Raw genomic sequence first — 25,662 nt, 5'->3', positions numbered from 1 at the left:
AGTTGAACTGTAGGACACCCAGCTGGTGTCCGAGAATTGCTTGGTGGTGTAAAATGACCCCCTCCCTAAACACATGATAGAAATGGGTGCAGACATATTTTAACACCACACACAATTAACATTGCTTTTCTATTTCTCCACGAGGGACTGCCTGCTTCCTCTTTTCTAAACATATTTGGAAATCTGTCGGTCACGATGGCCTCAAAAGCTGCACCTTTATAGCAGAGCTGTTCTTAGAAAGGAGGACCGAGGTGGGTGGGACTCCCACTGAGATCAAACATCAAGTGCCTTTCCTGCTTTTCCTGAGCCCACCCTCTCCCCATCTAGTCCCTCTGGCAAGCACATTTATTTTACTGATAATGGAATCAGCATCTTGAAAAACAGTTTGACAATAGAATATGAACTCATTGAGATATTTTTAATTACCCTATTGGTTTACTCCCCATTCACTCCCACTCTTTCCCCAATTAAGTACTAGCATCCAAATATCCCAGAAGCCACGAATGAATGCTCAGGCAACTTGCAGATTCCATGAGAAATACAGCAAGACATCATGCCTTGTTCATTCTAGTAAAGAAAAAACTGACCAGGTTGCCTAGAGAGGTCTCAGTGCCCACCAAAACAGGTGTGAACATCTGCTGCCCAGGTTCTGACCACCCTGGGAAGAGGAGCGTATGAACGACAGCGATGTTCTCCTGGGGCCAAGGACACAAAGGAAGAGGGAGGGCCGAGAGGAACACAGAGTGGAGAGGGCCTTCCCCATCCACGGGGAGAGCGGGCGAGGAAGACATGGTGGTGTAGAGAAGAAAGGCTGCGGGCTCCTGGCTGTGGTTACTCGGCGTGAGGACCTAGCTCTGGAAGGTGTCCCAAGTTTCAATACCTCACAGCAGCACATTTTCTTTAATTGTACATTAGCAAAATCCTTCCTTGAAATTACCGTAAATACCTAAAGATGCCTCTGAAAAAGGCCTTCCTCTTCAAGGAAAAAAGCCAGGCTTTCTTACCTCAATAATGTAGAGGACCACGTTCTTGTAGAAGCAGTACAATATGCACTTGGTCACCCGATTGTAGCTCCAGGCGCCGTGAACCAACAGGAGCTTCTCCAAGTAGGAGAACTGAAAAAGGAAAGTCACATGTTCAGAAGAACCCATCATTCAGGAGTAGCAGTCACAAAATGTCTTTCCGAGCAGAAGGCAGATAAGGTAGTAGAGGAAACCAGATTCTGCAGGTAACCTGAGAAAACTGTTCATTAAAGGCAGAGCTTTCAGGCCCAGGAGGAACAACTAAAATCTCCTCTTAAATCTACATAATCATTATTTCCCCAAACACGCTGCTGGACACTGCTATTCTCAAGAAATTCTATTTACGCAAATGCCTTTTTAGGATCATAAATATTAAAGGAAGGTGAACACCTGAACTAGAAGAAAAGAAAAATATAGTGGGAATTAGATGCCTCTATTCAATCACAAAATTTATGGTGACAACAGGAGCAAGGGACAGAGACACTCATGCACCAGTATTCCTTTAAACAAAAGGACACCCCTATACACGCGATCTATTTCCACTGTCAGCCCGCAGGTTAAAAACAATTACGCGCAGGGAGAGACACACAGGCACACACACACACACACACACACACACTCTGCCTCCTTCTATATTTATTTTGTTCTCCGTTTTTGCCTCCAACAAGGACAGAGCACCTCCTGCTAGAGTGCTATGCAGTCAGAAAGAACAAAACACCAATAGGCAGCTCACTGGTACTATGCTGAGAGGAATGTATGGGCTTTTGAAATTTGAAATATTGCAATAGTCCAATAAAATACTAGCATCCTCTTTGGGGCAGGGGTCTTTGGGCACCACTGAAATCACGCCTACTTAGCCTCCCCTTAGTGTGGCTCTTTGCCTTCTGTGTCCTGTTTCACGAAGGTCCCCAAAACTGTGAACATTGAGCTGGAGGGGGGAGATGAGTTTTTTTAGTTTTGCAGATTGTGCTGTGCTCTGGCATGGTGCACTGTTAGGGGCAACCTTGTTTAAACTCATGGCTTCTACACATTCGATTAGCCTCAGACGGCATTGAGGTCCCCCTTGGTTGCCTTGAACATCAACCTTAACTCCCCGTTCTGAGTCGCAGGGTAGTCCACAAGCTCAAACCCCATTATTCTCCTAGGAGAGATAATCAGCCTGCATTGAGAACATCCACAAATACTAGAAATTCTTTTGCTATTGTAAACTTCCTATTAATTTCAGTTTACTTTTGAAATTAAATTTGTAGAAAAGAAAGACTCTAACTGAAAATACAATATTTTTTAAAAGATAGTTTTTTCAAGAGGAAGCCACATAATACTTTCCATTAGTACCAAAGAAGGGAACTTAATCCGATATGACATCACCTTTCAATGAGTTCTTCCAGAAGATCAGGGTGAGGCAGGTCACTCATCTCCAGACTCCAAAAGCTAAATGATGACTTCAAAATGGCAGGAGTAGGTGCATGTGGAAAAATACAACTCCCCATAAAGGCTCATTAAGGATTCCAAAGGGGAATGGGGAATCATAAAATAATTAGCTAAACAAATAAAAAAGAAGTTTGTATTTGACCTGGACCTCCTGATGCTAAACTTCAACGGGCACAGAGAACATCTGCTGGAGTCATCCGGAATGCCTCAAGCTTAGCGCTACCATGATTTGTTTTCAGGAAAAAGATACATATATCCTAAATCAAATGCTGTTTTCATGAGGTCATTCAAAAACACTAAGAAGGGAGGGGACAGGAACTATTCTGTCTGAGGAGAACAGGCAGCTGAGGGCCAGGGGCGCCAGCACAGGCTGCCCTCAGGCAAAGCAGCAAATCAGGGCCGGTGGGCAGAGCCGGGGCTGCCCCTGTGGGTAAGGCCGCCACAGGCAGGAGAGACACGGAACCAGAGCTTTGCCTACTTCATAATTTTCCCAAGGACAAGCCTTTGAGCTCAATTCTTTTCTTCTGTATATAACCCTCCAGGGCACTTTCTCAAAAACTCAATCAAAAATGTATTCATCTACATTAAAATAAAAATATAAAGCAAAAGGTGTTAACTTCAACCAAAGACATTTATCGTTTCATTAGGGGCAAAGGAATTCATCCACTTGTGGCATTTCCCGCTTAGTAACTAAGGCAGAGGAAGCACACTGTTGGGTGCAGAGGGTGTAACCCAGGAGGGATGCCACCCTGAAATAATGGGATCTCTGCCCACTCGGAACAGGACCACGGACAGGAGAGATGAAGACCCACAGACACATGGGGCTGTTCCTTAGTTCCTCTGGCGGAGGTGACTACTCGGCTGGAGGGGTAAGAAAACCCCAAAATAGAGTTATAAAGCCCTGCCCCCCTCTCCACCCTTCTTTGATGTTTTTAATTGGAAGAGAGCGACTGCTCCAGACTCCACGTCCTGTTAGTATGCAGTTTCAATAAAGCTGGTCATGGAATCTCCCTTCCCTAGGCATTTTAAAGAAAAAGACAGACAAATATTTGCCTGGAACTCCTAGGAAACCTCTAAAGATCCTCCAGCCATATGATGCTATAACTCAAGTATTTAATAATGCTGGGGTGTATAACATCTACGGTTGCTGACAGACTACAGGAAGCCTGAGTCCCACAGGCCTTGGAGTAGTTGACTTGGGAAAGTAAACGGGCAGGTGTGCGGGGCTGGTCCCCAAGGTCACACGCAGGGCTGGTGTTTTCTGACCCTGGATGCTTAGACTTGAAGCAGGTCACCTAATGCGAAGGAGCCCCAGGTTTCCCACCTGTAAAATCAGAATTCCTTTTCCTACCTACTCTAGCAATTATCTTGAGGATTTATTTGAAGTCAACAAAGGAACAAGGTTGTTTTCATACACTTCTCAGAGCCATGAGGATTTTGTAATTCCTCTGTGTTTGCAGGACCACGAGCTGGGAGGGAATCCGCATGAGGTGATCTAATGCAGAGCCCTCTTTCGGGGAAGTGGAGCCCCAAAGCTACAGAGGACCAACCTGCAGCCCTGGGGTTGTTCGAAGCTCTTTCATGTTTTATATGCAGGCCCTGGTTTCAGCTTGAAGGGAGAAAAAGGCATTATTACTTGTGTTCACGTGATTAAGGTTAACACATTCTTCAAAAGACTAGACACTGGAGGAACACAAGGGAGTTCTAGCTAACCAGCAAACGGGCAGGCGTGTAATTACGACATTCTGCAACCTGGAGACAGGGGGAAACGACCTGAGTTCATTGTGATGTCTAGATTTTCTGGATGACCAAGCAGGCCAACGGATCTAGATACGTACCCTAGGGGTCAGGAGGTTGGCTATGTTCCTTCACTTTCTGGCTGTCATTAAAGAGTAGACAGTTTCTTTCATCCTCAGGCTACCTGTACAGTAACCACAAAGTGCATCAGGAGCTTCTGCACGCAATATTCCATCCAGAGAGGAATCGGCGGAAATTGGCCTAACTGCAGGGGGCTGTTTGCTACTGTCCATGGGGTAATTACCACCCAAACCCTGTTTATGCTCTCAGCAATTCACCTCACAGCAGCGGCCCTGGGCAGCAGCTGTAAATCACTGCCTTCCCCTGATCTTAAATGCCTGATGAGAGAGTGTTCCAGCACCTTCTGAAAGAGGGGAGATGCCAGGATGGAGATGGTAGACAATGGATGCTATGAGCACAGCCACTCTTTGGCATGAGAGGGCATAAGGAAAAGCACACGTAGCAGATGTGGGAGCTGAGGGTAAGAGAGAATTATTAGTAGGATCAGAGACCTATCTGTCAGGAATGACACCTGGCCTGGATGACAGAAAGCTCAGCCAACCCCACAGCTGGCCAAAAGAAACTCAACCGCAGGACAGGGCCTCCAAACTGCATAAGATCAAGACTACACAGAAATCTAAATACACCGGTGGTTTCGTCTAGATGGCAGCCTTAAAAGGGGTGGCAGAGTTTTTAGGGCTGAGCTGACGGTCAAACACCAACCAGACCTTCATGCCCAGCTGACATCTCTGTCAGCAGGATAGGACAGCTGGTCAACCACGCCTCTGACCTGTGCAATGGCATAATCCGAGTTGTTGGTCGCCTGCATGCCTTCGTTCCCACTGATTCCCACACCCACATGGGCTGTCTGGATCATCCCAACGTCATTGGCACCGTCCCCGATGGCAAGGGTGATGGCCTTTACTCGCTTCTTAACTATATCCACTATTTCAGACTTCTGCAGAGGAGACACTCTGTAAGAGAAGAAAGAGAAATTATGACTATACATGCCTTTCCACAGGAAACAGCTGTAATCTACATTTAGCTGCATTAAAAGGGCAGTTATTGGACAATTTCCAAATTCAATGCATACATTTTATGCTCATGTGCAAAGAAGCTTTCGGAAAACAGTAGCTTGTGGCTTTCAAGTTTTTGCCAACTTCACAGATGAAATACACAACTCAAAACTAACTTAAACCACAGCCATTTGTGATCACTGCACTCAGTGGGAGCCATACGTGCAAACTCCTCAGGGGCACGTGTGCCCTCCTGAAAGATAAAGGCAGTTAAGCTAATTACAGAGGTTTTAGGAAATGTCTTCCCAAAAAATCAGAAAACTAGCACAGATCCCATTTTTGCTTTGCTGTACATCACACACAACCTAGGGCTGGCAAGGGAATTTTCTATAAAATCTGCTTTCACAGAAGGGGAAGAAAATTGGCAGGCCTTGAGAAGTGCAGAAAGAGTACTAGAGTAAGAGGAAAGAAGAAAGACTTCTCCATCTCCACCCCAGAGATGGAGACAGTGTTTGAAGGGCAGCCAAGGCAGAAGGATTTAAGGGGAGTCACGGGGTAGAAGGTGTGCTAAAGCTGAACTATGTAGAAGCACAACCCAAAGGGAAGATATGAGCAGCCTTTGCCTAAGAGGGGCTGTTTCTACAAGGAATCAGAGAAGGTGGGCTATTTTTCACAAGCCCTCAAGTTGTCTGAAAAGAAGACCCAATATAAATCTATGGGGTCTAAATCACAGCAATGTTAATTATAATGGAGTGTTTGTTCAGTGTATAAGATCAGACAATACAACATGATGAAACTACCAGTCCCTCAAGACTGATTTATTCTAAATTCTGAATTGGTGAGCTGATATTTGATTTGGGAAATTTACAGGTAGACTCCTGAATGACTAAAACACACACACACACACAGAGTAAAAGACCTTTCTGGGTTTCCCAGAGGTATGTATACTGGCCACACTCACATACGGCCTGTACTGTACTTATAAACTAGAATGGACACTCAAAGACTTTCTCAGTAGAACTATGACCTCTCAAATGGCCTCCAACCCCAAAAATACCTGTTTCCAACAGAAAACTTAAATTTTGCCTTACATTGAATTTTACCAGCCCTAGAAAGAAATGTGTTTGGTGAGACAGTAGCTGAATTTAAAGCACAGGTTCTCTGAAAGCCTTTGCTCAGTTACAAAGAAATGAAAATTAGCAAGTTAGAAAAACAGAATCTAAGGGTTGAAAGGGCTTTAGGAGCCATGTTGTATGATCTAATATTTCTTTTACCATTTCCCAGGGATTTTCAATGATGGGAATTGACTGCCTCCTCGGGCAATTGCAACCACTAAAACTTATTATTACTTTTTTGTTGTTGATAAGCATACTTGAAAGTACTAATTTTGTCCTCTGGGTTAGACTAGAACAAGTATAACTGTTCTTTCGAATACTAGAAAGGCTGAAATATAAGGACCCCTGTCACATCATTTCTCCTAAATTTAGCTCAGTTTCTGCTGGCTGAATAGTGTCAGGTCCTTCAGCCATTATTTAATAGGTGTGCTTCAGAACTTAAAGTAGCTTCCAAGTATGATCTTCTAGACAGCTAAGAGCAGAATCACCACCTCCCTGGTAGCTGATGGTAAACTTACTTTAATGTAGCCTAAAATGAAATTATTGGAAGCTTTACATTATTTATCATTGAGCTTCCAGTCACTCAGTGACTGAGCTTCCAGTCGCCTAAATGTAAGCAATTTTAACATACAGGGAGATCAGCTATATCTATTCCCTCCAAGTTTGTGCACCTGCTACTTGGAGCCAAGGGTTGGTCTTTACATTCCGCTTTCTCATTAAACTTCTGATTGACAGACACAGCTCACAATTCTAATTTGCTACACAAGTGTGATTCCCCATTTCATTTTGTTTTGTTTTGTTTTGTTTTTTGTGAGGAAGATTAGCCCTGAGCTAACATCTGTTGCCAATCCTCCTCTTTTTGCTGAAGAAGATTGGCCCTGGGCTAACATCCGTGCCCATCTTCCTTCCTACTTTATACGTGGGATGCCTGCTACAGCATGGCTTGATGGTGCGTAGATCCATGCCTGGGATCCAAACCTGTGAACCCCGGGCCACTGAAGCAGCGCCTGTGAACTTAACCACTACACCACTGGGCCGCCCCCCCCCCCCCATTTCATTTTTGAACTCAGTAGAAAGAGAGATCAAATGTGATAAGGAGAAAACAACATAGGATTCAAAGTCAAATAACTGAGCATGATGTTTTCTATGAGTTCTATGAGTTCTTGTCCTTTCATCAATGAAATGAGGAAAATGAGAACCACCCACCTCATGAGATGGTTGTGATTTATGCGAAACCACTGTATAAATTAGCAAGTGTGAAATGAATGTTATCTCCTACCCCACCAGCAAAACCTCAATCATTGGGGAAAAAAAATTTGAACATATCTGAGAATTGCATGCCATCTGACCCATGGTTCCCAAACTGTGTATGTGAGTATCCTGGGGTGCTATAGTGGGAAACTGTAAATTTTCAAGGGAAATAAAGCAACATCTTTCGAGTAGTGGTACAAAATAGCAGTTTAAAGTGGCTCAGTTTTGACATGAGATCACACTACGTTCCTTTTCATGATATACCTTTTGTGAAGCTGAGTTTTCATGGCTGCCATGATAAAAAGTAAATATCTTGTGAAAAATCAACGTGGACTAGGAAGTGAGGGAGGCAGCATTCACTCTCACTCCAAGGTTTGAGAAGTTGTGCAGTGCTCGACAGGTGTACCATACCATACCATTGGTAAGTGACTGTGGTTAAGGATGAAAGAAAATAAGTATTATTTATTTCCATTTATGTGCATTATTGTTTCAGATGTCTGCTAAATTGTTAGGACATAATACTTCTTAAATTGCTTGACCTTACTTCTTTAATAGTTAGAAACTGTTTGGCTTTTCTTTTGGCCTAAGGGCTTTGCAAAGGAATTACTGTGACACTAGGGTATTGTGAATCCAGAGAACGTGGGAATCTCTGCGTTCATAATTTCTCTCCATGACCACATTAATCACTCTTCAAGAACAATTATTCACCCACTGAAGTGCAACTTGACCTAATGGTGCCATCATTTAATCTCAAACTCTTCTGCATCCACGAAGACATCACACGAGATGGAACAGACACCTAGGCAGTACTAGGCTGGCCTTAGGCTGCAACTCCTTGAGATTCTATACGCCACCCAAATAATCAAGCAAGTTGGCCTCTTGATCAGCTGCCCTGAAGTGGTCTGGAGAGAAAGGAGGCCCACGGGGCAGAAGGGGAGCCTGTGGGGCAGAAAGCTCGGCCAAATGGACATGTGCTGTGGGAGGCGGGAAGGGTTGTGGGGGTGGAATAGGGAAGCTGCTACATAGACCCAAGGTTTGCTTTGAGCTTAAGGTCACCGCTTCTCTGTCAGGATGTTGAGCAGTAGGCCAACCAACACGAGACAATAAGCAAGTCACATATACTCACTTCGTTTGCCACTCTGGGTTTTGGATCTCAGTAAGTCGAATCAAGTCATGATTCTGATGGCTTAAAGTAAAATGTATGCAAGTCCAACAGCTGCCTTTTCCCAAAAAGCAAAAATAAAGAGAAAACCTGACTGGGGCATATAAACCAAGTCGAATCCCAGTGTTAGAAGCATGAAGCTCTCTAGGTGATTCGGATGCTCACCTAAAATTTGACACTCTGATGTAGGCCAGTGGTCTTCATACTTGAAGCATGAGAAGCATGAAATTCTCATGAAGATTATTATGCCCTCAGCCGTAATGCCTTGAGAAAACATAATTTTAGCACACACTAGGGTTTCAAAACATGTCACACAGCTAATTTTTTTTTTGTGAGGAAGATCAGCCCTGAGCTAACATCCATGCTAATCCTCCTCTTTTTGCTGAGGAAGACCGGCTCTGAGCTAACATCTATTGCCAATCCTCCTCCTTTTTTTTTCCCCCAAAGCCCCAGTAGATAGTTGTATGTCATAGTTGCACATCCTTCTAGTTGCTGTATGTGGGATGCAGCCTCAGCATGGCCCGGACAAGCAGTGCGTCGGTGCGCGCCCAGGATCCGAACCCGGGCTGCCAGTAGCGGAGCATGCGCACTTAACCGCTAAGCCACGGGGCTGGCCCTCACACAGCCAATTTTTATAGAATTGAATAGGCACCATTACGCTTCAGCCATACACAGCATTTTAGTATGCCAAGTTACCATGAAGCACAAACCAGCTCTTTTTTAATCTTAATTTGTGACCTGGAATCACATGCAACACTTAATAAGGATTCCCAGCATAAAATACATTCAACCTGTAAAATAAGAACTCCAGACCACATCTGAGCCAACCCAGGTGCTTGGGACACTTCTATAACTTATTTTGATGCATTATGAATAAAATATAAAATAAAAAATCTTCAATCAACTGAGAGATCTTCTACCCACTTTTTTTGACTAACACAATAGATTCTAAAATAAAAAATAAGTTTTCCTTCTGAGACAAAAAAAATTCAGTATCCTGGAGAATCTCATTTTATGGAATATGTGTTCCTGAAATTTAAAAACTCACTTTCTAAAGTTATTTCAAATATAACACTTAGGTAAAACCTTTGGTAACTCCTTTTATAGAATTAATGATCATGTATTAACTTATCTGATCTACCAACGCCCGGTGTCAGAGCGAGTTTCTAAATTCTGAATTGTAGTATCACCTGAGCAAACTTAAACGAATCCCTCCCCCTCTCAGAGCTCAGCTGCTTGGTTTGTCAGTGGGGCTGGACCTCCACCACTGATTTGTAATTGAGCTCAGCTGAGCCAGGGGAGTTACAAGAAACCCCACCCAGGGCACCCAAGGGAACTTCACCCAGAGCCACTATACCTACTATTAACTAGATTCACTACATACTTTCACTAAGCGGACTTCCAAACTTCTTTATTCCCTATAGACAGTCCTTACAACTAAAGAGGAAGTGTGAAGACCACTGGCCTACATCAGAATCTCAAATTTTAAGTGAGCATCAGAATCACCTAGAGAGCCTGTAAAAACACAGATTCTGATTCAGGAAGTCCAGGATGGGACCCGAGAATGTGCATTTTAACAAACTCCCAGGTCATGTCAATGCTGCTTGTCTATGGACCACACTGAAGCAACCCAGCACTGGCCTGGACAAGGTCACAAGTTCTCTCTTGCTCAGATGTTGTCATTAGCTAGGCTCACCTTTCCATAGCACAAGACACACGTACAACTTGCACACAGAGACAGTTAACAATTAGGTAGCAGAAACACTGAATCTCATCCCCTTACTTCATGCTTTGCATATGTGGGCTCTTCTTTGCTTTTAAATTCAAACTAGTAAGTACAAACTCGGGTTGGAATTTCATTTAAAATCATCTTCCAATCTGAGTGTCTCACGTAAGAGGTGAGAGGGAAAACTACTAACCAAAACAAGCTATATAGGACTTCATAAGTTGTTTTTTTTTTATGATGCAGAAACCAACAAATATGATTTCATTTGTGAAATTTTCCATTTTCCTGTTAACTTAAAGATAATAACCTTACAAAAGAGATTTTCTGATTGAAAAAATTGAAATAAATTATACCTTATTTCTTAAAGCAGCGTTACCTGACTGAAAATTTAAAACATTTTTTTAAATCTCATATAGAGTTTGTAGATACACAAACACCTAACATATAAGTCTAAAAATCTAAAAATAATTAAATTATCCTACATATCTGTTAATAAGTGCTTCCATGGCTGGCTGACCAACAGTCCCTCTGACCCGTGTTCTTTTTTAGATGCATCTAGTGCATTTATGCAGCACTAGTTGTCCAGGCCTTCTGGACAGTTACCCCCTTCTGGAACGTCCTACATCTATCTGTGCTCTGACCCAAAATGTGTGACACTCTCAGATTTAATCTCATGTCCCAGTTCTGGTGCATCTCACTGTAGCCCCAAGCTCCAAAAGCAGATAACTGTGGCAGCTTGGGCTGCTGCCTAGAGCACAGTGGCAGATGTGGGACTGTAGGGGAGACGGGGCGACAGGTGGAATGAGGGGGTCTAGGTGAACCCAATGGGTAGCTGCAGGCCAGCTTACTTGTAGGCACAAAGAAGTGACATTGAAACTCACTCACTCAATGGCTCTAAAGTAGACCGAAGTGCTCCCTCATTATAAAAACTTACACACAGGGGCTGGCACGGTGGCGCAAGTGTTTAGGTGCGTGTGCTCCGCTGCGGCGGCCCGGGGTTCGCCGGTTCGGATCCCGGGCGCGCACCAACACACCGCTTAAGTCATGCTGTGGCGGTGTCCCATATAAAGTGGAGGAAGATGGGCACAGATGTTAGCCTAGGACCGGTCTTCCTCAGCAAAAAAGAGGAGGATTGGCATCAGATGTTAGCTCAGGGCTGGTCCTCCTCACAAAAAAATAAATAAATAGAATAAAATAAAATAAAAATAAAAATAAAAGCTTACACACAGGGAGGAGCTCTGTTACACATGTGGAAGGCACACGAGAAGGTGCCTCAGAAAGACGCGGTAACTGAAGAAGCAGGCCAGGCTTTATTTCACAGAATACAGCGCCTGACCAAGGGGCAGCCTCACAAAGGTTGGAGCTGGTGTGGAACACATTCTAAAAAGCAGCATGAGTGCTTGCAGAGAAGAAAACAATCCGCGAGACAGCGGGTTTGCGAGTGTAGCACCACGTACCTAGTTGTCAAATGAGCAACCCGCACAGACTTTCAGGATGAGTGTTTCTAGCTTTGGTTGCTTCAGCCGTGAAGGGCTCTGTTCTACCCCAGCGTTTCCTCTAAAGAGTAAGGTGTTGTGGAGACCCTCTTAGGAAGGATTTCTCTCAATCCTTAAAAATTTCAAAACCACATTAGATCAGTATTATAAAAGATGGGGTTTACCACAAAATGCCATGTGACTGAAGTTACTATTTTTTCCCTACCCTCACCAGCTGCCTCATAAAGAGCAGACAGGGGGCTGGCCCGTGGCTTAGCCGTTAAGTGCGCGCAAGCTCCGCTACTGGTGGCCCAGGGTTCAGATCCCGGGCGTGCACCGACGCACCGCTTGTCCAGCCATGCTGAGGCGGCATCCCACATACAGCAACTAGAAGGATGTGCAACTATGACATACAACTATCTACTGGGGCTTTGGGGAGAAACAGGGAAAAAAAAAGAGGAGGATTGGCAATAGATGTTAGCTCAGGGCCAGTCTTCCTCAGCAAAAAGAGGAGGATTGGCATGGATGTTAGCTCAGGGCTGATCTGAGCATGAGCTAAAAAAAAAAGAGCAGACAGGATGACAGACCACAAGGGGACAACATGGACTAACAACATTATAAGAATTAACCCCTGAATTATTTAATAGGTATATGTATTTCTATAAACTCTATTTATTCAGTGTAATTGACTGTACCCATTGTGTGTGATATGTTTGTCTCTCTAACCTTCACCTGTCATTCCTTTCCCATCCTTCCCTCTCCTCACCTTACCCTAAATGCTAATCCAAGGATTTATACAGTGGACATTCAATAAATGGTGACTAACTACCAAAATCATGATTCTAAGACCAATTACATCTCTAAATCTACAAATAATAGGAAAAAAATACAGTTCTACTTAAACAGAAATACATTAACTTTCATTAAATAACAGACCTAGAAACATGCTATTGGTGCATAACTGTGAAAGACTACTTCTACTCGTAGATGGAGAGAATGAAAGCAATACACAATGACTGGACACCTCTATAAGTTCTATATTTACTATTCATGGAAAGTAGTTAAAGATACCCCACTTTTCCTGCGGTCTAGGGATGAACACCGTTTGCAAACTTCCTGACCAGACGTGCCAATGGTCTTGATTCTGTTTTCTACTAATATCCTTAAAAACATTATAGGCTTATTATAGGCTTTTGGCAACAGCTCTTAATGACATATAGCTGGCAATAATCTTTGGCTTCACACAGGGCTCTCCTTGGAAAGACTAACACATAAACCTGGTCTTCTTTCCCCTGTCTTTTTCCATCATAATGCTTTGACTACTATAAGGCAACATTTAGCCTCTGTGCATCATCCTGCATAAGCACTTTGAGGGCTTGACAGACACCGACCGGCTCACCAAGTCTTTACAGATGGTCTTAGGGACGTCGGGTGAAGCAAATCATCCAAACAGAGTCTTTATATTTAAGCACCTCACAATGACTTAAGTTGAAAATCCCATCCTATCACAATCTCGAATACCTCGGTACTTTCACACTGTTAATAACTATTCAACACAGTGCCTAGTAGAATAAGCATCTAGCTTGCTGATTGAACAAAATGATGGACCTATAGTTCATGATTGGTAGTAAATGTGCATGAAATAACTAGGAATCCTGATGTGATCCAGCCACCCCTGTGAAACACAGGCCTATAGGCCACAGGATTTGTTGAGCAACTAATCTAAGAGCCCAGATATACTGATGGCATACTTATTTTGGCATGGCTGAAACATGCATATTTTGATAACACTCCCTGTATTTTGCCAGTATCAGCCATAAGGCCATCTCCCCTTGATTACATCGAAGGTTGAATTCATGCTATGGGCACAGTGCGACAAGTTTGTGCCAGGTGAGGTGAGCAGCAGGCAGCTGTGCTATCATCTTGTTTAATATCTTGGTGATGCAATTCTATGGTCTCTTTAGGAATTTAACACATATTTGGGCATATATTAAATTCAAATTGAGGAGATCTTCAAATTTCCACGGCATCCTATAAGTAAAAGATTATTTTCAACACGGTATAAGTATTCATTTTTCAAAAATACTAACATGTTAACTGTTTTCACGCTTCAGAACAGACTCTTGAGGTATAACTCAACTTCCAAAAACAGGAGGTGAGCTCTTCTTCACACCTCTACCAAAAAGGGGAAGGGGGGGCTGCGGGGAGGGAGGGAGAGAGAGGCTGAAAGCGAGAGAGAACGTGAGAGCTTTCTAAAAACACTTTATATAAATTTGCCTCTGTAACAACATAATAAGTACTACTAATAATTTCCTTGTTGTTTAAAAGGTTCATTTAACTCATTCAATATTTAATAATAAAAAGTTTTAAGGGTTACTAATTATCTTAATGTTACACACATACACACACACACTGCACAAAATACAGTCTTGATTCTCCTACCTTTTAGTATTGACCTTGAAAACAACCTTGCTAGTGTCTGCACTTCCACCTTGGATGCAGGACCCAGAGTTTAAACATGAATAATTTTAAGACTAGATATTCTAGTCATCTGAAGTCCCCTAGTCTAGTCATCTGAAGTCACCTTTACATGGCCTCTAAATCTTGATTCCAAAATCTAAAAATTTCCTCAACAAACAGGAATTTTAAAGGGAAGGAACCCTAACAACTGATTTGGGGTGAGGCAATCTCTTGATCAATGATCTTCGTTACCATCTGACAGGTGACGCCTCCACCGCCCTTTGAGCACTCTCTCTTGTGCCACCGAGGAGAAGAGATCAACCATGGCGCAGCAGTGAGTTGTGAGGGAACTTGATATTCTTTATTAACCCAACAAAAACCTTATAACCTGATCCTGCACCACAGCCGTAAATGCTGCCTGTGCAGCTGAGGCTTTCAGAGCGGTTCTCAGAAAAAGGGAGGACACCCTATCTGCTCAAGATCGGTTTACTCTGCAACTGAGAAAGGGCTCACTTTGAAATAAGTATACCCTGCTTGGGGGTTCAGAATTTATGCATCTGTACTCATGTCCATGACAATTTTACCGCATGTACAGGAAACAGAACAATTAAAGTGGCGCTCAGACAGGAGTCTAGCTTCTGAAAACCTAACATCTTCCCTAAATGATATAGAATATATTAAGATCTGGGCAGCCACATTTTACGTAAAAATTTAATAGGTTGTATGTTGTGAATTATGTACAGTTTTATGTTCACGGAAATCAACTGGTTATAGTCTGTTTCTTCCTGTTTGTACTTTAGGCTGAAAAGAATGGAGCAGTCTAGGAAGGCTGGGATTTGAATAAAAGATATTAGATCCTTCTGTTCCCAGGCTGAAACAGGGACTAGAATAACACATTTAAATACCTTAATGTTTTTAGCACAAAAAGCATTAATTTGATACTCTGCTTCCTTGAAATGCTTTATTACGGCCCCCAAGACTCTCAGGAGTAATTGCGGTCTTGAAGTTAACATACATTTATTGTTCTCCACTGCAAATTTCACTAGTATTTCAAAACAGCATGCCTGGCTCTGCTGTGGGGAAGGTGGGAATAGGAAACAGAACCAAGGGGAAAGCTGAGAAGTGTTTGAGTTTTGACATTTCCGACCAAGCTTATGGCTCCTTCAGGACCAGGCAGCATGAGCTCATGCACCACTGAAAATTATGATGACCAAGATGCTTAATAGAATGATTTTAATTAGACCTGCCGTTCACCTGTCACCTGGGCCTGGAACAAGGTCATCTGATTACCAATCCAATAAATAAGCCAAACTGTAACTACTTATACTCTGGAAAAAAGTGAGGCAGCCTGTCCACCTCTGACCTTCACCTGAGTCCTAATCCAAACAACCAAGAGCCCTGAGAGCCACAGGGACGCAGTGGCCAGCATGTCATGCATCCACACCTGGCAGGAGGGGTGGGGGGTAGTTCACAGATTAAAGCATCTTTTTTTTTTTTTGAGAGTGGAATTTGTGGAGTGGGAACGGAGGTAAGTTAGAAATTCTTCCAAGTAGCATATACCCCTTCTCAAACCTAAAGCCTGTATTTAATAAGCCACTAATTCTAGATCTCAATAGCAGGAAATGATAACGCTTTTCTTTTTCATTACCATATATGTAAAACTGTTTAAACAAAGAGGCACACTTGTCCAAATCCATAGAATGTACAATGCCAAGAATGAACCCTAATGTAAACTATGGACTCTGGGTGATCACGATGTGTCAATGTAGGTTCATCAACTGTAACAAACGCACCACTCTGGTGGGGATGTTGATAACTGGGGGGGCTCTGCATGTGTGGGGGCGGGAGGTATATGGGAAATCTCTGCACCTTCCCCTCAATTTTGCTGTGAACCCAAAACTCTTCTAAAAACAATAAAGGCTACTGGGAGAAAAAAGGCAGCAGCATTCTGCCATTCCCAAAACAGAACGTGAACATGACTGCTAATGGTTCTATGCATCTGCTAAAGTCCTGGAGAGTGACAGAGAAAGATCAACAACACACATCAAGCAGACAAGGCAGGAGGTCCTGGTGGTGGTTGGACGAGCATGGACATAGTGATCAACCACATGAGGGTCTGCATAAAGAGAGGACATGAGCCCCAAGACATTGAGCACCTGCAGAAGAAATAAATTATAACAGCCAATTATAATAGTAGTCAACTTAATCTACTGCAAAGCTTAATTTATAACTTGCCCTTCTAATTGATTAAGACCATCATAATAGCACTTCTTAGGTCAAAGTCTGGTCTGAAATGCAGTTAGCTGTCTCCATAAGTAGCTTATGAGCTACCTGGTGTTACGGATTTTTTTACTCATCTTTAAATCCCGTAGCACCAAACACAATAGTTATCAAACAAATGTTTGTTGAATTAACCGTTTTTTAATGATTTTTGGACTTCAAACACAGTTTTCTCCTCCTTGTTACTTACAATTGTTTCCACTTCATGCTCAAGGACCCACTCACCATATTAAATGAATAATGATCATCTGGCAGTTTTGATCAAAGAAATGAAAGATTAAGAGTATTAGCTCATTACAGTGCCTGTTCAGAGAAGCCCTAGTCTCAACCTTTGAGTCCACCTGGTAGCTATACTTTTCAGAGTAAATTAATACACGGACAGCCACATTTATCAGGTTACCACCTTTTGTAAGTAACAGCCACCACCTAAAAATCAAGTTTGCCCTTTATGGAGTTTGATAGGTGGTGTCCATGCAGCCAACACCTGCCACATCCACCTCTGCCGGCAGCTGCAACAGACGAGTGAGCGGGATCACACTGCCCGCAGGGCAGAGAGCCTAACACTGAGCTTGGAAAGGAGATCAAGACCAGAGTGAGCTAGATACACAACCACTTGGCTTAGGGCTGGTACCAGAGGGGAGTTTAGAACAAATAAAGTTCCAGCCCAGAAACTTGAGAACTAGAGGAGAGGTGCTCAGGAGCACATACTGAGGGCTCCAGCTTTTTGACAAAGGCTTTTACGTCTCATCTCATAAAAGTCCTGAAATACAATGGAGAAGGCGAGAAATGCCTATACCTTGCAATTACACTTCACAGCTGAAAATGGGAGTCATCAACCAAACTGAGCCTCAACTAAGAGAATGTGACAGAAGGAGAAGTTACTGTAGTGTCATAGCAAGCAAAGGTACAGTAAACACCCTCTCTCTTTCATTTTGCTACACAGACACAGATACATAGTATCTCATTAAATTGAACTCCTATAAGCTATAGATAGAATCTAAGTAGTGATACCTTTGGTGTTACAATTTTTTTTTAAGCAATGTAACAAAAATGACCTATCACCTGCTTAGAATAGGGTGACCCAGGTTCCAAGGCAAAGTGACAAGCGGATGCCAGGCCTTCGTTTGGGCTCCAGCACTATAAAGGTGATAAAAGCATGCACTGTGCCCAATGAAGTGACAGGGCATGGTTTTCTCTTTTTATCTCAGAGCCAACACCCAGAGTTGTACAAGATCCAGAACCAGATTCTGTGACCTGAGGTCCAAGGTGATAATAACGTACAGGTGGGGAAGCCTTCATGGTCCTCTGGGTTGCTGAGAAAATTCCACCCTTCCTCCAACAGCTCCCCCAGCCCTGGAGGGCTGGTTCTCTTCCCTCTCAGAGTATAGTGTGCTCACTGTTAAAGCTGTGGGGAAGGGAGGAAATGACTCAGGTGTGATGATCTGTGAGCAAATGAACAGGGAAGAACAGTGGGGACTCTTCAGGTGAGAGGAATCAAAAGATGGGTGTAACCGGGATCCTTGCCTCCACTTATCCAGATGGACAACTTCCCTGGTTCTGCTTTTTCTCCTCCGTGACCAACAATGAGGATTTCTAACGTTCCTTAAGCTTCAAAAACTATACTTTTAAGTTGAAAGCAAAAATATGAAACTATAACAATAGTAATCACACAGGAGCAGCAGCAAGTGTTGATTTAGCATGCACTGTTTATTCATCAGTAGCTGGGCTAAGTGCCTTCCATGCACCGGCTGATTTAATCCTCATTATAACTGAGAAATCAGTACCAGTATCCTGACCACCTGATGGGTGAGAAAACCAAGCTCAGAAAGGTCGACACAGTGCACCCAAGGTCACAAACCGAACAGGTACCAAGACGGGACCTGAGCCCAGCTGTCTCACTCCAGGGACTGCACACTCAACCACCCTGCTACACTCACCTACGTTGGAAACACCCATTTGGAAGCTTCACGTGGTTCTACTGAGCAATCAGGCCAGGCTGGGCTGGAGAAGAGAACACGGGCAAGAGATCTACTCCCAACACTGTGAGAACCTCACAGAGTTACCTTATCCCCTGACTCCAGTTTTCTGCTTGTAATTCAGGGATGTCACCATTGCCATCTGCCTCGCGAGATAGTCATGGAGACTGAATAAATGTTAAAGGTGGATAAGCATTTTGAAAGGTAGAAAAAAAAAAACTCCTATCTTAGTTTCTACCTGACTCCGATTAAGCCCCAAGCACCACTCATCACCTCTCCACTGAGGACACCATCCAGGCTCTGAGTTAGTCCTGCCTGGGAGTGTTCTTCTCCCATAAGCTCCTGGCTTCAGGGCCTCTCAGGATCTTCAGGATGGAGATGGAATAAAAACCGGCAGAGAAGAAAATTTTGGCTGATGTGTCCCTGCTTGACTTTATCATCCCTTCCCTTAAAGTCCTGTATTGGATTGTTTCCATGTATAAATCTATACAGAGTTTCTTTATACACCAACCCATTAAATTGTATGATAATTCACACTAATATTCATACACACTGAACATAAATATATGTAAACACAAACAAGATTGCGAGTTCTTGCAGGGTAAAGATTACGTCTCCAGTTTTTAATTTTCCCTACACCCAATGAAGTCCTTGGCACACAATGGCTACTGCTAATTTTACCTAGCAGTACGTAGGTTCATTTACGTACGTGAATTCATTTACGTACTGATTCATTTACCTACGTGAATCAGACTGCAGAAATAATGACAGCAGTTCTGATATACGCTATGAGGGAAATGGTACACATGGAGGTTTGGAGCAGAGGGCAAACGAGGAATAAAGAACGAACTCACTCATTGTCAGCACACCTCCCTCAGTAGCTTTGTCTTTGGGTGGAGTTGGGAGCTCAACTGAGGAAGGCTTGCCTTTGAAGTTGGGACTGTAATAATATCAGAGTTCTTCTTGAATGATTAGAACTGTGTGATCAGCCCAATCTGTCCTCATGCCCTAAAACAATATCAGCTGTTCACTGGAATATATTAAACATACAAGAAACGTGCAGCTACCACAAGCACGATCTCCTCTCAAGCAGTATCAAACATGCAAGAGCGACTCTTCGTCATACACTAGAAGTAGTTTTTCCTCTTACTCTTGTCTCCAAAAGCAAAACAAAACAGCAAATAACCCAACTGGGATGCAATTAATACAAGTGGAAGACTATAATCAGTTTTACTCTTTCTAAAGACAATGGATAGAAATTGATATAAAACAAATTTCAGACAAGCCTAACTATGTAAAATAATACCAATGAACAAGTCAACAACAAAACTATCCACTCCAACAGATGACCATTTTCAGTTTATCTAAAATCCTAACGAAATCTGTTCTAATTATTCTGTTACATCATAGATGATCTACTGCTATAGTAAAAGATAACAGAATCTAAAAAGCACTTCATCTCTGAAATGATGATTAAATATTATGAAAAGAAATTAAATTAAAAATTTGAATTTGTTCTTTACATTTGATCTGAACAATTTTAAGAGCTAAGACCTCTCTACCTACTTTTTGACATCAGACAATTCTCCAGGACATTCTTGACTTAACACATGTTTTATTTGAGCTATAAACCTCTAAGCAGAATTCTAAAATTGAAGGCATTAATTTTTAGTCAAAGTAAAAGATTTTTCAAAATTATTGAAAATATAGTTTAGACTGGTTTCTAAGAAGCTAGCTGCAGCCCATTAAGTCATATTAGTAAAAGCTCAAAAAAAAAAAAACCCAAATAGGGTTTTTTTCATTCAAAATGCTTAAAAGTTGAAGTTTTCCTAAGAAGCAATCAGAAGGCCATTGCTTCCTGGAAGGATAATGGTCTGGTGGGCCTGGGCAGTCAGCGTGGTAATGAGCTGGTTCTGTTGGACTGGCGCACTGATATTCTGAGCAGCAGCAAAGCAGCAGGCAGGGCCAGTTAGTTTAAGGAGGCATCGAGAGAGAGCCTGTGCCAGTTCTCTTTGTGCATTTTGGGACTGTTTATCAGCACATTATGAAGTTCAGGTCATTAGTAGAACAAAGAAAAATATATTAAACAATCCAACTACGAAGATTGCAGCGAACTAGTCACCCAATATAAATGCACTGGGCAATTAACCTAGATTTGCAGAGATGGCCTAACGCTTCTCCATGCTACAGTGAGGAGGCAGGCTATCAATCCTGACTGTGTCTGATGGGATCTGCAGGGCGCCTAAGCTCTTGAATAGTCACACAGACATGCTGAATGCAAGGGGAGCAATTTCCTGTCAAGTCCTCCAGTGAACGAAGGAGTGTAAAATAGACACAAATGTTGGCTTAATTCACTATAATGGTAATTAGGAAATAGCCATTTCCTATTTCCTCCAGATGCTATGTTAACTAAGGAAATAGACTTTTCCTAACTCTGGGGGCTAAGTTTTGATGCAGGTGGCGTTTCTCTTCTGCGTGCACACCCACTCACCAACGACAGGGGCAAAGGGGACCTTTCACACAGTCAGGGAGATGCTTCACTCCAGAGCAGGCACACGACTCGCATGGGGCTGCCAGTTCTAATGACAGCATGTTTCTAAGAGAGAAACCGGGAAATGACCTCACAGACATGGAGGGCCATCCCTCTACGCTGAGGGTCCTGTTCCCTCTGTGATGCCCCCATGAAGGCCTGCATCACGTTCCCTGTTTCACAACATAACCTCAACATTCACCTCAACACCTGGCACATGGCTGGCACTCAGATAATATTTGTGGACTGACCTAGCACCAGAATGAGAGCCTCCACGTTTACAGCTACACACTGCTCCAGTCTGTAAAAAAGGCAGAGTATTGTATTCAACAAAGGGAAGGGGAAGCGAATAACCACACAACCCAGAGCGTCTGGCCAACAATCACATGAATCAGCACTGACCTGGGTGGGTGAATAAGCTAGAAATGGTTTTATAAATGTGTGTGGGCAGCTGTGGGACCACCCCCTGTGAGTGTTATCACTTGGTTTGCAGGCTCCCAATTTGCATCATCCAGGCATATTTGTGATGTCACTTCCTAGATTTACCTGCGTTTTTTACTCATACAGTGTTCTTATACATGCTGCGGCTGGTTGGGCTAGCATTTCTCTGAACAGTGGTGCCCCACGCCCACTACTCCTCCCAGCCTGGCCTGTCCCTTCTCTCGGCAAATGAGTTTAAAGCCCAGCTTGGTAAAGAGTACCATGGGGGAAGTCCAAAGACCCCATAGTGACCCAGGCCCCATCCCTGCCCCCAGTAATCCAGGCTCCAATAAGAGAGATAAGACCTGTTTATACAGCACTCCAGCCAGGTGGAAAGTGAAGACTGTCAAAACATAACAGTTCAGCCAAACACACAGTGGAGGGTGGTGAGTAAAGAGAAGAAGAGTTAGAAAGAAATCACAGCAGCCTTTCTCTGAGCTAGTTCTGAAAGAATGGACAGAGACAGTGGGCCAGAGCCAAGAAAGAGCAGTTCAGGTGGAGGGAACCATTTGAACAGAGCTGGGCAAAGACTAAACAGAATAAAAATACATAATGTTGATGTGTGAGTAAATAAGCACTCCAATATACTACTGATGGACATATATATATATATATATATATAACTACATGTAACTTCTGAACAGGCAACTTAACTCCAGGAATTTATGCTAAGAAGGTAAATGGATAAGCAGGCAAGGTCACAGGTGTGAGCACAGCCCTGAGAGCACTGTTCACAAGTCACACAGTGCTGAGAGTGCTGTAGATCTAAACTGTGACCACATGGAACCTGGACGTATGTTTACATGTGCTGTTGAATGAAGAGAGCAAGTGACAAGGCTACATGTACTAAATACACACACACACACACATACAGGCAGAGAAGAAACTCCAGGAAAAAATAACTTGGAAAGTGGTTCTCTCTGAATAGAGTGGATATGGTATATTGTTCCTTCATTTTGTTCTCTGTTTCACATCATTAACATCTATTACTTTTGTAATGAAAAAGCAAATACGTTCTTAAAAGCAAAAGCTGATTAAATACCCTTCAAGGCCTCATACAATTCCATCCTTCTCTTTAAAGCCTTTTATGACCACCTAGGCCCTAGGTTGTAGCCATTTGAGTTTACTACATTATAAGATATTTATAGTCTCATATAGACATAACTGAACGTCCCAAATACAAAGCGCATGGAAAAAGTCCTGGAAAACAAGATGCTGATGTTTCTTTGCACTGTGCCTCTATCCTTCTCCTTATAGGAAGGATTTCTTACATTTGTAGATGAGGATGAATTCCAAATAAGCCAAGGATGTGGGAGGTTATCTTAGTTACCTTCAAATAACCACAGAGAAGGTCGTAGAAGAATCAGGAAACTCACCAAATAAATCACATTTACATAGTAAGCTAAATTTCACCAGGAAAATGTGGCATTTATACTCTGAAGACAGCAGTACCGGCCACGGGCTCACCGGTACCCTTGTACTTAACGCTCCTGAGCCCTCCATCAGTTTTCCAATACACTGTGATGCAGTCAAAAAACTCACTTCAATTTTAGACCCTGAATAAATAGAACAACAAATTCTCAGGCTTTAGAAATGGATACACTGCTACTATGTTCCTTTACTGAACTATCAACATAATCCCAAAAGGACTTCTATTTCTTTCCCAAGCAAGTCTTTCAAACTAGAAATTTTATATATATAAGTAAGAGCTCGTCACATGCAAATTATTATTTTTAAAGTAAACTGGGATGTCAATGATCAGAAACTAAGGAGACAACACAGTCATCCCTCGGTGGCTACAGGGGATTGGTTCCAGGCCCCTGCAGATACCAAAATCCATGGATGCTCAAGCCCCTTGTATCAAATGGCAGTTTTGCATATAACCTACGCACATCTTCCCATATACTTTAAATCACCTCTAGATTACTTATAATACCAGTACAATGTAAATTATATGTAAATAGTTGTTATACTAGATTGTTTAGGTAATAATGACAAGAAAAAAAAGTCTGCATATGTTCAGTACAGACGCAACCATCGCGGGCCTTTCCATCCGCAGCTGGTTGAATCTGCAGATGCGGAAGCCGGGGACATGGAGGGCAGACTGTATCACAGCTACGGTAAGTAATTCATTCTTTTCAAGAAGGCCCAGAACTTCCTGTTTTAATTTCCTTTTCATCTTTAAAGAAAATATGAACAAATACAGTGGGTTTGCTACCCTCCCTTCCTTTGTCTACACTGCAGCCTTGCTCTGCTCACAAGGCCAATCTGAACACTGCACTCTTTCTGAAGCACTGTTTCTTCCCTCCAGGAACAAGTCTATGCTTAGTAGATCAACATTCAGGAGGCTCCTGATCACGCTTTTGGAGGTGATGGACATGTCTATTACTCTGATTGTAGTGACGGTTTCACAGGCATCTGCAAACATCCCAGCTCGTCTGATTGTACACATTAAATATGTGAAGTGATTGTATATCAATTATACCACAACTAAATTGTTAAAAACATATAATAGTAATGGACTCTGAGGAGAGTATTATATTTTATATCTGTAATTGTCTGTTTTCCTGTGTATGTCTAGTTTTATTTTTTCTTTGGTTTAAGTCTCTTTTGCATTTGGGCTGCAAATTTTTCAAATTTGCATAATCTTTCAAATACATAATCTCCCCTTTATTTTGCTGAACTCAGATCACTATATTAAATTACAATAAATCTCTTAAAAAAAAACAAGAAGAAGTTTCCTGACCATCCACTGCCTAACGCTGCTCCTTTCCTGACTCTGCATCCCTCTCTGACATTGCATAGATCCAAAACTATGCTGTCTGCATCCCCCATCCCCTACATTCCTGCTGCCCTGATGCTTCTCCCGACAAAATCTCCTCCTCCAACTCCCCAGCTTCCTCTCTCCCCTCAGCTAACTTCTACTCCATTCTGAAGACCAGATCCATTGTCACCTCCTCCTTGGGAGAGGTCTCCATCCATGCTTCTCCCCATCTCAGGCCCTCCTTCCACCCCACCCGCCTAACTGCCGTCCTCTACATCCCCACAGTCCCCTGGTAAATACCTCAATCAGAATACTCATCCCATCCCCTGAAATGACCATTTATGTGTCTGTCTTCCTCAAGGGACAAAGTCCTGGAAGACAAAGACTATTTTCTTTTGTATCCTCAGTGCCTAGTACCATGCTTGGCACAAATAGTGCCAATGACAATAAAAGTGACCACTTCTATCTAAAGGAAGACAAAAAACCCCCACAATTTCATGTTAATAAGAACTATTCTGATAACTTATATCTCAATTGGTGTTATAACTGCACTGTCCTCTAATGACAAACTTTGGTTACTATACATACATTAAGCTTCATAAAAATTTTGACATAGGGTTCCTTTACTTTGATCTGCATGTGTTGCTATTGAAACGTCTATGGTATGTATATTTGGTGATGATGGTGCGTGTGGCTCTTCACAAATACTAAAAGCATTTAAATAAAAAGAGGAGAAAAAACATTTTGAAAATGGTATAACCCAAACCAGAATAACTGCTAATACAAACAGGCCCCTTCCCAAATGTAAGCGGGTCACAAGTAATGCTCCCCTCAAAGCGGCCGCAGCGACACTGTTTACTCTCCATCTGGGGCTTAAAAGCATTTTAGTTGATGAACAGGCCCTGAAGCAGAAACATCTAAACCCATGCTAATGCCCAGCAGAGCAGTAACTTCTTTTGATTAATTTACCAGCACTGAAAGCCCAAGAAAGAGATCAAACCGCGTCCTGTACTCAACAACTAAACCAGCGGCCGATGCCTCCGGGATGCTGTGTGTCAGGATGAAAGCTGGATGGGGTCGAACGAAAAAGCAACAAATATCTCACATTGATTAATGCTTACAGGAGTTTCCCTCTAAATGTCATAACATTTCATTCAATGGTCGAACCAAAGAGTTT

At 42.6% G+C, this 25,662-nt stretch overlaps 1 protein-coding gene across 1 annotated transcript in view; it reads right to left on the bottom strand.

Annotated features, from left to right (window-relative positions):
• The window catches only part of ATP8A2 (ATPase phospholipid transporting 8A2), a 508,363-nt gene that overhangs the window by 223,449 nt on the left and 259,252 nt on the right, over positions 1-25,662 (bottom strand). The window contains exons 25-26 of the mRNA XM_058547869.1: positions 5,041-5,224; positions 1,005-1,115 (exon numbers count right to left, since the gene is read on the bottom strand). Of these exons, the coding sequence (XP_058403852.1) occupies positions 1,005-1,115; positions 5,041-5,224 (295 nt within the window). The remainder of the gene's footprint in view (positions 1-1,004; positions 1,116-5,040; positions 5,225-25,662) is intronic.

This window comes from Diceros bicornis, chromosome 9 (genome assembly GCF_020826845.1).
Source record: "Diceros bicornis minor isolate mBicDic1 chromosome 9, mDicBic1.mat.cur, whole genome shotgun sequence".
Classification (NCBI taxonomy): domain Eukaryota; kingdom Metazoa; phylum Chordata; class Mammalia; order Perissodactyla; family Rhinocerotidae; genus Diceros; species Diceros bicornis.
This window is presented reverse-complemented; position numbering and strand designations above follow the sequence as displayed.